Source organism: Bufo bufo, chromosome 2 (genome assembly GCF_905171765.1).
Source record: "Bufo bufo chromosome 2, aBufBuf1.1, whole genome shotgun sequence".
Classification (NCBI taxonomy): domain Eukaryota; kingdom Metazoa; phylum Chordata; class Amphibia; order Anura; family Bufonidae; genus Bufo; species Bufo bufo.
The window spans coordinates 617,509,922-617,524,879 of record NC_053390.1 but is presented as its reverse complement, the minus strand read 5'-3'; the positions used below and the strand labels follow the sequence as shown (position 1 = coordinate 617,524,879).

Here is a 14,958-nt window from a genome sequence, read left to right as displayed (position 1 = left end):
TCACCTGGAAAATGGGTACTAAGCTGGCTGACAGTAGTGATGTGCTAATGTCAGCTGAACAGAACTATATTAGTGCCATCTCACTGCCTGTCGCCGTTATTGAGAAAAACTAACTTTTATAATAGGAGAGGGGGGTGGGCGTTGCACCTGCTCCTAGAGGCTCCGTTTGCCCACCTCTTTTCACGCCCTTCTTCTCCTGATTTGACAGGGCCAAGGCAGCGCTGCTGTTCTCCCGCCGGCCGTGTCTACTAAGAAAATCTCATGCCTGCGCCGTCCCGTTCAATATTCAGTGCAGGCGCAGTGAGGGAAGGACGCTCGACGGCTGCTGTATTCCTCACTGCGCCTGCGCTGAATACGTCACAGTGAGGAAGCCGGCTGTCTGAGAACGTCCTTCCCTGCTTGTGCCGAATACTGAACGGGGGGCGGCGCAGGCATGAGATTTTCGCAGTAGACATGGCTGGCGGGAGGACAGCAGTGCTGCCCTGGCCCTGTCATTCAAGAGAAGAAGGGCGTGAAAAGAGGTGGGCAAACGGAGCCTATAGGAGCAGGTGCAATGCCCCTCCTGCTCCTTGAGGCTAATTAGCATATTATAAAAGTTCATTTTTCTCAATAACGGCGACAGGCAGTGAGATGGCACTAATATAGTTATGTTCAGCTGACATTAGCACATCACTACTGTCAGCCAGCTTAATACCCATTTTTCAGGTGACTGAAACCCTTTAATCGGACTTTTGCCTGAGGCTTAATGACAATGTCATGCTGGATTATGGAAGTGCCTCCTGGGAGGTCCGAGAACACATCCGTGTTCCGACTAACGAACTCCCTGGCCTCCTGAGTCTGTTTAGAGGAGAGGCTGTCAGCAATTTTTACTGTGGCAGCTTCCTGTCTTGCATCAGACAGAGGGGCCGGTACCTCTTCTCCTAGAAGACCCGGCCGCGGGATGTCTTCTGTACAGGTTTCTCTATCTTTCCACGGTTTGATTAAATTCACATGGTAAACCAGCTCTGGCTTTCGCCTCCCTGGCTGGTGTACATCTCCAATTTTCTCGAGTACCTCGTAGGGCCCCTGCTACCTAGCCAGGAACTTACTGTCCACGGTCGGCACCAGAACCAAAACCCGATCACCCGGGTAAAAGATCCGGACCCTAGCCTGCCGATTATAGACCCGACTCTGGGCCCGCCGAGCTGCCTCCATATGCTCCCTGACAAGAGGCAACACTGTCTCTATCCGATCTTGCATCTGGCTAACGTACTCAATGACACTTTTATGTGGAGTGGGTTGTTGTTCCTACGCCTCTTTGGCCACGTCCAAGAGACTGCGAGGGTGTCTGCCATATAGTAGTTCGAAGGGCAAGAACCCAGTAGAGGCCTTGGGTACCTCTCGCACTGCGAACATGAGATAGAGCAGAAGGCGGTCCCAGTACTTCCCATCTTTAGACCCCACCTTTTTCAACATATTTCTTAATGTTTGGTTAAACCGTTCTTCCAGATCGTCTATTTGCGGATAGTAAACAGATGTCCGTAGTTGTTTTATGTGCAGCAACTTACAGAATTCCCTCATCGCCTTGGAAATAAAAGGGGTCCCTTGGTCGGTCAGAACCTCTTTAGGTATTCCTACTCGGGAAAACATCTCCATTAACTCCTTAGCTATGAGTTTGGCCGAGGTATGTCATAGTGGCACCGCCTCCGGGTACCGAGTGGCGTAGTCTAGAATGACTAAGATGTGTTGATGCCCTATGGCGGACTTCGGTACTTGGCCTATGAGGTCCATAGCTATTCGGTCAAACGGTACTTAGATAATCGGGAGAGGTACTAGGGGACTACGGAAATGTGGCTGGGGGCTAGTTATCTGGCAGGTCGGGCAAAACTTACAAAACTCTTCCACTTCTTTGAATATGCTGGGCCAGTAAAACCGCTGTAGAATACGATCCTGAGTTTTCTGCAGCCCCAGGTGACCCCCGAGAACGTGTTGGTGGGCTAGATCTAACACAAGCTTGATAAGCCTTGGGGACCACCAACTGTTCAATAGGCTCACTCTCTAGTTGGTTTACCCGATACAACATATCCTGATGAACCACAAAACGGGGAAACACGGACTCTGCCCAAGGTTGTTGTGGTTCACCATCTACTATTAACACATTTTCCCAGGCGGTATAGGGTTGGGTCCCGACGTTGGGTGGTACCAAAATGATTCCCGGAGACATTGAGGTTTGCCAATTCAGGACCCAGCGGCAAATACTCCACGTCTTCCACCATCACACTTAGCGGGGTTGTCTCCCCCTCTTCCACCAAAGTGGCGGTCACCCCTTCGGTCTCAGGTTCCCAGGGCTCTGGTCTCCCCCCTAAGCCGGGCCACTCTGCTAGGGCAGGGCTCGACAAATCCCAGGTCGCCATGGCGATCAGGAATTTGGTCCTGGCGCTTGGGTATTTGTCAGCCCGTTTTCAAAGGTGCCCGGGCGACGGGTGCGGAGCGCCGGAGGGGGGCCCATTCTGTCCGGAGGCAGCAGGAGTGGAGATAAGCGCCTCCATTGTGGAAGCGCTCATCTCCATATTCATCTGTATCGCCGTCCTCAGGACAGCGAATGGTTTCCCTTGCCCATTCCTCTGATAGGCTACAGGCCTAGTGTCTGTAGCAAATCAGAGGCCGGTGCAGGCGGCGCAATGACTTCATCGCGCCGCCTGAGCCGTATAGTGCGGGACACAGGCCAGAAGAGGCCTGCATCGCATCACTGACAGCAGCATAAGGTAAGTATATGAGTTTATTGTTTTTATTATTTATAGTATACTGTGGCAAGAAGGGGGGTGGGGGCCCTATATACTGGCACAATATGGGGGGGCACTATGGAGAAGAGGGGAAGCACTATGGGGGCCCTATATACTGGCACAATATGGGGGGCACTATTGAGAAGAGGGGAAGCACTATGGGGGCCCTATGGAGAAGAGAGGAAGCACTATGGGGGCCCTATATACTGGCACAATATGGGGGGCACTATGGAGAAGAGGGGAAGCAATATGGGGGCCCTATATACTGGCACATTATGGGGGGCACTATGGAGAAGAAGGGAAGCACTATGGGGGCCCTATATACTGGCACAATAGGGGGGCACTATGGAGAAGAGGGGAAGCACTATGGGGGCCCTATATACTGACACAATATGGGGGGCACTATGGAGAAGAGGGGAAGCAATATGGGGGCCCTATATACTGGCACATTATGGGGGGCACTATGGAGAAGAGGGGAAGGAGCACTATGGGGGCATCTACTGGGGGCCCAATGTACTGGCATGCATTATTGGGGGGCACTATGGAGAAGAGTGGAAGGAGCACTATGGAGGCATCTACTGGGGGCCCAATGTACTGGCATGCATTATTGGGGGCACTATGGAGAAGAGGGGAAGGAGCACTATGGGGGCATCTACTGGGGGCCCAATGTACTGGCATGCATTATTGGGGGGCACTATGGAGAAGAGTGGAAGGAGCACTATGGAGGCATCTACTGGGGGCCCAATGTACTGGCATGCATTATTGGGGGGCACTATGGAGAAGAGGGGAAGGAGCACTATGGGGGCATCTACTGGGGGCCCAATGTACTGGCATGCTTTATTGGGGGGCTCTATGGAGAAGTGTGGGGGGGAGCACTATGGGGGCATCTACTGGGGACTTTATGACGTGGCTCCGCCTGGCTCCTAACTTTTTTTAGCTGGCTCCTAGATTCCAAGGAAAATTTGCCAAGCCCCGTGCTAGGGTTACCCCTGTCTCATGGGTATCGGTCACTCTCATAGCAGGCCACAGTGCCGGGAAGCCCTATTATAAGTTCATAATGTAGATTTGTGGCGACAGCCACCACGTGGGTCCATCTACCGGCCACAGTGGTTAGAGACACCAGCTTGGTGGGGTAGTCTTTTAAGTCTCCGTGAATGCACATCACCCTGACTTTCCGGCCAGTATACTCAGTGGACCGCACCAGGGTAGCCCTTACTAGGGTCACCAGACTCCCTGCCGGAGCAGAGCCTCATCCGGAGTGTCTCCCACTTCCACCTGGCACAAGTGATCTAGAGACTCTGGGGTACCTGTTGCACACAGCCTCCTGGCATATAGCGACTGACGGTAGCCATAGTTAGTGTCCATGGGCTCAACCCGATGGGGACAGTCAGCCCTTACATGGCCAGGCTCCTGACACCGCCAGCAGACTATCAGACCCAGGTCTGCCGCGGGTACATCCCGGGTGGGTTTTATCGGCTCAAATCTCCGGCACTGGGGTGGAAATTTCCGGGGTTTGCGGACTCCCCTCCCAACAGAACCCTCCTTTAGATTCCTGGTAGCTTAATAGCGTTCCACCAAGTCCACCATCTCAAGGGCATTGCCAGAAGACACATATCGGATAATAGTCTATCCAGCATAGCCGGGGGGACACTGGTCACGGGGTCGCTTTTCCCTGATCGCCACTTTCTCGTACATCGACAGGTAGGTTTCGATGTCGTCTGCGGGTGTCATCTTAGGAATCGTGGCACGGACTGCTTTTCGGGCGTCATGGACGCTAGGGGTTGCTTCTGCTGTCTGCAAAGCTATCACATGTTGTAGCAGCAACTGGTTAGTCTCCTGCTGCTGCTTATAAGCCTTGCGTTGCTGCAGGTTTGTCTCTCGCTGCTGCAGATTAGCCTCCATGAGGGCCTTCACAACAGCCTCCATTTTGTCATGGGGCAAGGGTTGTAATACAGCTAGTTTAATGTACGGCATACAACCGTGCCTGAAAAATGCAGAAACCAAAAAATATTGGCGTTCACGCCAGCCTCACTGCTTATGCACGCATCCTCCACCAATTGTGGGGATTTGCTTTGGTAGACAGGATTAGCGGACGCAGTATAGAGGCAACAACAAGTTCTTTGGATCAAACAGTTCAGTGTTTTATTCACACTCTAGGCAAAAGTCACCTTGCGATGTTGGTGGTAATTCACACCATGCAGCAATTCTGCCTCAAATAGTCCTTGCTCATAGCAGCACCAACCTGTTTTTACAGGTAGCAAGCCTTTATCCAGACACAAGGCTCCCAGATCCCAACACAGAGACATGGTTTCTGAGCCCAGCTGCATATTTAGGGACAGCCAGGTGCTGCCAAATCCCGGACCGGTATTTAAAATCCGGTCCGGTATTTGACTTCACCTGGCTGTAAATCAGCCCAGCAGCACCTGTTTTCCCAGACCAAAGGTGTATGTTCACAAGTTAGATGTATCCCATAGATGAGTACAGAGATGTATGTTCACAAGTCAGATGTGTACAGAGGTGTGTGTTCAAGAGTCAGACGTGTCCTATAGACGTGTACAGAGGTGTGTGTGATCTCTTTATGGTATGTGCAATTGTTGTATTCTTGAGCCACCGCAGTCGCCTTTTTACTTGCTCTATTCTAGTTACTATATCAGCCCTACATTATATGATCCTCTATTGCTGGACACTGGGTAAGGAAAGGGCATCGGCCTTATGTATAGCCCCTTGTAATACTACAGGGCTCTAGAGCACCTGGACAATATATAGTGCTATATTTTCACAAGATTTGGGACGCTGTGTAAAATGTGAATAGATGTAAATAAAACCAGAATGCAATGATCTGTAAATCTCGTAGACCCATATTTTATTAACAGTAGATCATAGAGCACATATCAGATGTTGAAAGTGAGACAGTTTACCATTTTATGAAAAAAAAAGTAACTGTTTTAGAACTTGAAGGCAGCAACGCATCTCCAAAAAGTTGGGACAGAGCAACAAAAGGCTGGAAAACTAAGTGTTGGGGCTCATGTACACAGCCGTAGCCGTTTTTGCAGTCCACAAATTGGATACCGGCCGTGTGGGTTCTCTATTTTGCAGAACAGAATGTCCTGCCCTCTATAGAACTGTGCTATCCTTATCCGTAAAACTGACAAGAATAGGACATGTTCTATTTTTTTGCAGAGCTGCGGAACGGATATACTGATGCGCACAGCACACGGGTTTGCTGTTCACATCTTTTGTGGCCCCATTGAAGTGAATGGGCCCACATCCAACCTGCAAAAAAATGCAGATCTGATGCGGACGAAAAAATACGTTCATGTGCATGATTCCTTACTAATAAAAAACGACTGGAGGAGCAATTTGTAACAAAGCCTCCTGACTGGGCATGAAATATAAAAAGAGCAGGTTAGAGAGGTAGAGGGCAAAGATTCACCAATCTGCGGAAAACCAGGTCTAAAAATTGTGTAACAATTCCAGAAAAAGGTTCCTCAACATAAAATTGTGAAGACTTTAAATAATTGACCATCTACAGTGCAAAATATCATCAAAAGACTTGAAGACCCTGGAGAAGTCCATGTGGCCGATGGTCAGTATTGGATGCGTGTGATCTATGGCACTACATTAAAAACCGGAATGAATCTGTAGTGGAAATCGCTGCACAGGCTCAGGAACTATTCCAGAAATCCGTGTCTGAGCGTCGAACTGTGTTCACAATCTACAAACGCAAGGTAAAGGTAAAGCTGTATAATGCAAAGAAGAAGCCATATGTCAGCATGACCCACAAACACTGCCGTCTTCTCATTTTAAAATGGATTGAGGCAAAATGGAAAACTGTTCTGTGGTCAGATGAATCAAGATTTGAAAATTTGTTTGGAAACCATGGAAGCTGTGTGATGCGGACTCAAGAGGAGAGGGACCATCCAGCTTGTTACCGTGCATGGTTCACTTCAAAGGCCTGCATCTCTGATTTTATTGGGTTGCATTAGTGACCTTGGTGTGGGCAGCTTACACCTCTGGAAAGGCACTATCAATGCTAGACAGTATATAGAGCAGGGATGCTCAACCTGCGGCCCTCCAGCTGTTGTAAAACTACAACTCCCACAATGCCCTGCTGTAGGTTGATAGCTGTAGGCTTTCCGAGAATGCTGGGAGTTGTAGTTTTGCAACAGCTGGAGGGCCGCAGGTTGAGCATGCCTGATATAGAGGATTTAAAACAAAATATGCTCCTGTCACAACAGCATGGCTTCGCAGAAGAAGAGTCTGGGTGCTAAACTGGCCTGCCTGCAATCCAGACTTTTCACCAATAGAAAAAATTTGGAGCATTATGAAATGAAAAATCCAGCAAAGACGACCCAGGACTGTTGAGCAGCTAGCATCCTACATCAGACAAGAATGGGACATTTCTCTCCCCAAATTCCAGCAATTGGTCTTCTCACTTCCCAGACATTTACAAACCGTTATTAAAAGAAGAGGGGATGCTACACCATGGTAGACGTGGCCCTGTTCCAACTTTTTGAGATGCGTTGCTGCCTTCAAGTTCTATATGGGTTACGTTTTTTTTTATGTAATCGTAAAATGTCTCCCTTTCAAAATCTGATATGTGCTCTGATGTATTGTGAATAAAATATGGGTCTACGAGATTTACAGATCATTGCATTCAGCTTTTATTTACAACTATTACCATATACCGTATTTTTCACCCTATAAGACGCACCGGCCCATAAGACGCTCCTAGGTTTTAGAGTAGGACAATAAGAAAAAAATATTTTTCATTACACCTCATGTCAGACCCCCAATGTTAATAAGATCCCAATAAGACCTCATATCATTCTTCCATGCCTCATATCAGCCCCCAGCCATATATGTAAGCAGCCCCCAGCCATTGTTCAGCAGCTCCCAGCCTCAGATCACAAAGTAAATAAACCACTTACCTCTCCTGCTGCTGGACGACGACGCTCCTCTCCTCCAGCGCGATCCTCTTCCTCCTCCGTTGGCTGTGCTGTGAACTTGTGCGCACACAGCGTGAGGTCACAGAGCGCCCTCACGCTGTGCGCAGCCACTGCACAGCCGACAGCTGAGGACCAGGAAGCGATGAGCTTCCTGGTCCTCCGGTACAAATGAAGTGCTTCCATTAATTAACAGAAATAACATGTTTTTCCTAGGAGCCACTTTGGATCAACCAAACTTTTTAAAAAAGTCGGCAAACCTAAACTGAACCGAATCTCGACAGGTTCTCTTATCTCTAAAAAAAATAAAAAAATAAAAATACGGCATTCAGGCAAGTCTAGAGTTTTTTTCGCCGGAGATAAAACCGTAGCATGCTACAGTTTTCTCTTTTGCCTGGTCAGTCAAAAAGACTGCACTGAAGACATCCTGATGCATCCTGAACGGATTACTCTCCATTCAGAATGCATGGGGACATACCTGATCAGTTCTTTTCCGGTATAGAGCCCCTAGGACAGAACTCTATGCCGGAAATGAAAAACGCTAGTGTGAAAGTACCCTTAACCTAACATTTAATTTTTTTTTTATATATATATATATATGTATATATCCTAGATAAAAGTTAATATTAATGGCTTATTGTTAGGATGGGCTCCTGCCACAGCTACCGAGAAAACGCCAATAGTGTTAAGGGCTCATGCACGCGACAGTATTTTGAGTTCAGTATGCGGTACATGTACTGAACCATTCATTTCAATGGTTCAGCAAAAAAAAAACTGAAGTGTCTCCGTGTGCATTCCGTTTCAGTATTTCCGTACCGTGAGAAGATAGAACATGTCCTATTCTTGTCCGCAAATCACGGTGCTTGGCTCCATTCAAGTCAATGGGTCCGCAAAAAAAACTGAACACATATATGGAAATGCTTCCGTATCCGTTCCGTTTTTGCGGAACCATCTATTGAAAATGTTATGCCCAGCCCAATTTTTTTCTATGTAATTACTGTATACTGTATGTGGCATACGGAAAAACGGAAAGGAAACGGAAAAACAAAACGCAGAACAACGGATCCGTAAAAAACGGACCGCAAAACACTGAAAGCCATACTGTCGTGTGCATGAGGCCTAATAGTGACAAGCTCGCTCTCGGCTCATTGGCACCCCACGACACAATAGCCTAGTGCTATAGGGTTATCAAGGCTATACCAGAGCATGGACTAGTAGATCGCGGGTGAGTATTCCAAAGCATTAGGCTAGGTTCACGGTGGGGCTAATGTTTTCTGTTGAAAAGAGAAAATTGGAGGAAAAAAGTGTCCGCTCTTCTCCCCATTGATTTGAGTGGTGTAACATTAGCATCCATTATGCTCTGCCTCCGTTCCGTCATGTGTATGTTCTGTCTGCAGGACGTTCTATTCTGTCCAAGAACAAGGTAAAATGACTGAAAAGAAGGAGCTCTCTGGGTTTTTAACTTTGAAGTCAATGAATGACGGGCAGAAATGGAAGGTGTTTTATTTGTATCCATTGTTTAATCCCCATTAGATCCATTTAATGGATCCTTTTTCTCCCATTCTTCTGATGGAAAAAGCAACACAGATGTGAATTTAGCCTATTTCTTTGCGCTAAATAAAGCTACATTTTATTTATTAGTTTTTTTTTGCTCTATATGAAAACGATATAGTTTGCTTCATAATCGATAGGAAAAATTTCTGCACTTTACAGGATGGGAAGACGTGGTACACTACGATTTCCCATCCTGAAAAAAAAAAAAGGTATACATTAGTATGTGTATATATATATATATATATATATATATATATATATATATATATTTTTTTTACACAATGGAGCTCTATGATGTATGCTGATGGATTCCACAGTATGGCATCTGTCTGAGGTGTCCGTTAACATATTGTTTTTTTGTATACGTTAAACATATGACAAAAATCCAACACTACCATTATTTTCATTGTTCTGCTCCTCTAACGGAGCAGAACAGCAGAAATAAATAGTGGTGGTGTGAACGGGGCCTAAGAGGTGGGTATGCAGGAAACCATTAGGCCTCTTTCACACGGGCGTCATGTTTTTGGCCCGGATAAGATGCGGGTGCGTTGCGGGAAAATGCGCGATTTTTCCGCGCGAGTGCAAAACATTTTAATGAGTTTTGCACTCTCGTGAGAAAAATCGCCATGTTTGGTACCGGGGTTGTGTAGATTGTATTATTTTACCTTATAACATGGTTATAAGGGAAACTAATAGCATTCTGAATACAGAATGCATAGTAAAATAGGGCTGGAGGGGTTAAAAAAATAAATTATTATTTAACTCGCCTTAATTCACTTGTTCGCGCAGCCCGGCTTCTCTTCTGTCTTCTTTCTTCAGGACCTGGGTAAAGGACCTGTGGTGACGTCACTGTGCTCATCACATGGTCCATCACCATGGTGATGGATCATGTGACGGACCATGTGATGAGCGCAGTGACGTCACCACAGGTCCTTTTCCTGTGCACAGCAAAGATGAAGACAGAAGAGAAGCTGGGCTGCGCGAACAAGTGGATTAAGGTGAGTTAAATTATTATTATTTTTTTTAACCCCTCCAGCCCTATTTTACTAAGCATTCTGTATTAAGAATGCTATTATTTTCCCTTATAACCATGTTATAAGAGAATATAATAATGATTGGGTCTCCATCCCGATCGTCTCCTAGCAACAGTGCGTGAAAATCGCACCGCATCCGCACTTGCTTGCGATTTTCACGCAGCCCCATTCACTTCTATGGGGCCTGCGTTGCGTGAAAAACGCACAAAATAGAGCATGCTGCGATTTTCACGCAAAGCACAAGTGATGCGTGAAAATCACCGCTCATGTGCACAGCCCCATAGAAATGAATGGGTCCGGATTCAGTGCGGGTGCAATGCGTTCACGTGTGAAAGGGGCCTTACTGGTCTAAATAACATGAAGCAATTATGCCAAAGTGATAAAGTCCAGTCCAATATGGCGGATCTTCCCTGTACTTTATCACTTGGCTATAATAGCCTGCTGTGCATTTACTACACAGTGCACTACATATATCACACACCCTGCACTACATACATCAGTGTGTGGTGCAGTGTGATGTGTGTGTGTGTGATGTATGTAGTGCAGTGTGTGATCTATGTGGTGCTATGTGTGATGTGTGTGGTGCAGTGTGAGATGTGTGTGAGATGTATGTAGTGCTGTGTGTGATGTATGTAGTGCAGTGTGTGATGTATGTAGTGCAGTGTGTGATGTATGTAGTGCAGTGTGTGATGTATGTAGTGCAGTGTGTGATGTATGTAGTGCAGTGTGTGATGTATGTAGTGCAGTGTGTGATGTATGTAGTGCAGTGTGTGATGTATGTAGTGCAGTGTGTGATGTATGTAGTGCAGTGTGTGGTGCAGTGTGTGATGTATGTGGTGGTGTGTGTGTGTGTGGTGCAGTGTGTGATCAGTGTGATGTATGTGGTGCAGTGTGTAGATCACACACTGCACTACATATATTACACATATGGATTCACCTTGTGGTGCAGGTCAGACTGGGTGTCCGGACTCCCCTGCAGTTGTCCAGCACTCCATTCCTCTTCAGTTCCACGCCATGTTTGCCGGCACAGCGCTGCCCCTGCTCTCCTCATACATCAGGACTCGGGTGCCGGCTCCTCCTCCTTTTAGCTCCTGCCGGCTTCCCCTGCTGCAGGGCGCTGTATAGCTTTGGCGCCCACCCAGACTAAGGGCTCTTTCACACCTGCGTTATTGTCTTCCGGCATAGAGTTCCGTCGTCGGGGCTCTATGCCGGAAGAATCCTGATCAGTTTTATCCCAATGCATTCTGAATGGAGAGAAATCCGTTCAGGATGCATCAGGATGTCTTCAGTTCCGGAACGGAACGTTTTTTGGCCGGAGAAAATACCGCAGCATGCTGCGCTTTTTGCTCCGGCCAAAAATCCTGAAGACTTGCCGCAAGGCCGGATCCGGAATTAATGCCCATTGAAAGGCATTGATCCGGATCCGGCCTTAAGCTAAACGTCGTTTCGGCGCATTGCCGGACCCGACGTTTAGCTTTTTCTGAATGGTTACCATGGCTGCCGGGAAGCTAAAGTCCTGGCAGCCATGGTAAAGTGTAGTGGGGAGCGGGGAGCAGTATACTTACCGTCCGTGCGGCTCCCCGGGCGCTCCAGAGTGACGTCAGGGCGCCCCAAGCGCATGGATCACGTGATCACATGGATCACGTCATCCATGCGCATGGGGCGCTCTGACGTCATTCTGGAGCGCCCCGGGAGCCGCACGGACTGTAAGTATACCGCTCCCCGCTCCTACTATGGCAACCAGTACACTTGCGTTTTTCCAGATCCGGCGTGTAATTCCGGCAAGTGGAGAACACGCCGGATCCGGACAACGCAAGTGTGAAAGAGGCCTTACCAATAGCAAAGCTCCTTACTGTATGGAGCTTTGCTATTGGTTATTTCAGGCACAGGCAGCATCGCTGCGCTGCCTGTGCCGTTCCCTGTGCTGCTGAATGTAGGGGAAAAGTCGAAGGCATATTAGACTTTTTTTAGAGAGTAAAACAGCCTAAACAGGCGTCTGACGCTTGTACAGGTGTTATTGTGACCCTGAGTGTGGGAGAAGATAATAGCACAGGGTTGAAATATGTCTGGGGGAAGCTGAGCTATTAAAAATATAAATTTTGACCCCCTTCATAGGGTTGTCCAAAATGTCGGACAAGCCCTGCAGTAGCCTAAAATAAAAAATCCTCCTTGACTCGCTCCCTTCTCTAGAGCTGTTCTCTGCGGCACTGGTCCTCCTGCCCCTGCCTGCTTACAAACTGCAGTGGGGACATGCCGCTTATACGCCAATCACTGTCTTCACTGATGGCGTGTTAAATTATCTTGGACAACCCTTCAATCTCTGGAATTGGGTACCGTAATTACCGGTATTTTTTTATATTCTTATGGTCACTTACTTCCAGTTAGTAAACGGCAGCCATTTTCTTGTGGACCAGAATGCCTTTAACTCTGGACCAGAGGCATTTATTTGGTCACCGATGGGGCGATCTCCCACCTGGGTCATCTATATAAGCTTTCTTCATACAGATGAGGCAGGCGACCATGACACTAAATGCTGGCGGTGTTGCGTCTGTTGATAACGTATGATATAGAGTAGAGCGGATTGTGTGTCTCCATGCTTGGTTATTTTTTTTCTTAATTGTAGCCCTGTAAAAAAACAAATGTCATGGAAATGCGCAGTAAATATAGGACATTAGTGGATGGGAGCGTTTGGTCTAGGCTATAATTAGAGATTGTTGGAAGCGGTTATTATATCGCCTTGAGCTGCAGCAATTCCTCCAACAAGACGGTAATGCTTTTTATTGTATCGTGTGCTTTCAGTTGGCCTAATATTGGAAATCTGTTTTACTCGTTATGTTCCTAATCGATCCAATTGTTTGGGTCGTCATTTGTGTAATGAACCGTCATTATTCTCAGCCCAGTATTTTATTTTTGCACATGTCATTTCTGAATTATTTAGATGGCAATTATATCGGAACTGCTTTGTGTTTTAGGAGCGGCGAAATGGCAAGTGTAGAAACGGAGTTCCTTCGAGAACAAGGTGAGTAGCTGACTATTAAGATTTTGTAATATTCACTTGGGAGGGGGGGGGGGGGGGGGGGGGGGGGGGGGGGGGGGGGGGGGGGGGGGGGGGGGGGGGGGGGGGGGGGGGGGGGGGGGGGGGGGGGGGGGGGGGGGGGGGGGGGGGGGGGGGGGGGGGGGGGGGGGGGGGGGGGGGGGGGGGGGGGGGGGGGGGGGGGGGGGGGGGGGGGGGGGGGGGGGGGGGGGGGGGGGGGGGGGGGGGGGGGGGGGGGGGGGGGGGGGGGGGGGGGGGGGGGGGGGGGGGGGGGGGGGGGGGGGGGGGGGGGGGGGGGGGGGGGGGGGGGGGGGGGGGGGGGGGGGGGGGGGGGGGGGGGGGGGGGGGGGGGGGGGGGGGGGGGGGGGGGGGGGGGGGGGGGGGGGGGGGGGGGTGGGGGGGGGGGGGGGGGGGGGGGGGGGGGGGGGGGGGGGGGGGGGGGGGGGGGGGGGGGGGGGGGGGGGGGGGGGGGGGGGGGGGTGGGGGGGGGGGGGGGGGGGAGATTCATAGCCGGTTGCAAATCTGAACGGATTTCTATGTCTTTGTTATAAAACTTTTAGGACATGTTCATTTTGCAGCGGAATCCGAGGCTGACCCTCCGATTTCTGCTGTGGATGTCCAGTTTATATGGATCCGCCTGGGATTTGGCCCCATTCAGTCCATAAGCAGTCATTATTTCCTTGCAGGAACCACACCGAGAATGCTTGCTCGTTCGATTATTTTTTTTGCCCATTAAATGGATTGCAAATCCACGCCCAGAAAAATTTGCACCATATGAACTATGGAGTGGATTCCCAGTATAATCAATGGGCAGTTAAAGGGATTTTCCGGGCATTTCATCAAATTAGTATTTAGCAATAACCTGTAGAAGGAAGCTCTTTTATATAGTACTTTGTCCCTAGCTCCACACTGAGCTGCTGACCCATCCGCCTGTCCCGACCGGTTATGGACACTTCTTTTCATGATCAGTTGCATAGTAGTAAATGCATCTGAACAGGAAAAGAAGCGGCCAGATCCGATCAGGACTGGCGGAAGAGCCCACAGCAGAGAAGCTGGCACGGGTAAGTACTATGTAAAAGATCTTCCTTCCGTATGTTATTGCCAAGTACTAATTCGATGAAAATGCCTGGAGAACCCCCGTGCCTGTTGTGGATGTTGGCATGTGCTGAAAACTGCAGCAAAAAAATTCAGTGTGAACATACCCTTAAGGCCTCATGCACACGGCCGTTGTTTTGGTCCGCATCCGAGCCGCAGTTTTGGCGACTCGGATGCGGACCCATTCACTTCAATGGGGCCTCAAAATATGAGGATAGCACTCCAGCTGTTTTGAAACTACAGGGTGGGCCATTTATATGGATACACCTTAATAAAATGGGAATGGTTGGTGATATTAACTTCCTGTTTGTGGCACATTGGTATATGTGAGGGGGGAAACTTTTCAAGATGGGTGGTGACCATGGCGGCCATTTTGAAGTCGGCCATTTTGAATCCAACTTTTGTTTTTTCAATAGGAAGAGGGTCATGTGACACATCAAGCTTATTGGGAATTTCACAAGAAAAACAATGGTGTGCTTGGTTTTAACGTAACTTAATTCTTTCATGAGTTATTTACAAGTTTCTGACCACTT

The 14,958-nt window shown here is 48.6% G+C and overlaps 1 protein-coding gene across 3 annotated transcripts in view; it reads left to right on the top strand.

The window, feature by feature from the left end:
• SCLT1 (sodium channel and clathrin linker 1) overlaps nucleotides 1–14,958 on the top strand; it is a 140,383-nt gene that overhangs the window by 2,721 nt on the left and 122,704 nt on the right. For all 3 annotated transcript variants that reach the window (XM_040418447.1, XM_040418445.1, XM_040418446.1), the window contains exon 2: nucleotides 13,269–13,315. In XM_040418447.1, the coding sequence (XP_040274381.1) occupies nucleotides 13,279–13,315 (37 nt within the window). In that variant the 5' untranslated portion in view covers nucleotides 13,269–13,278. The remainder of the gene's footprint in view (nucleotides 1–13,268; nucleotides 13,316–14,958) is intronic.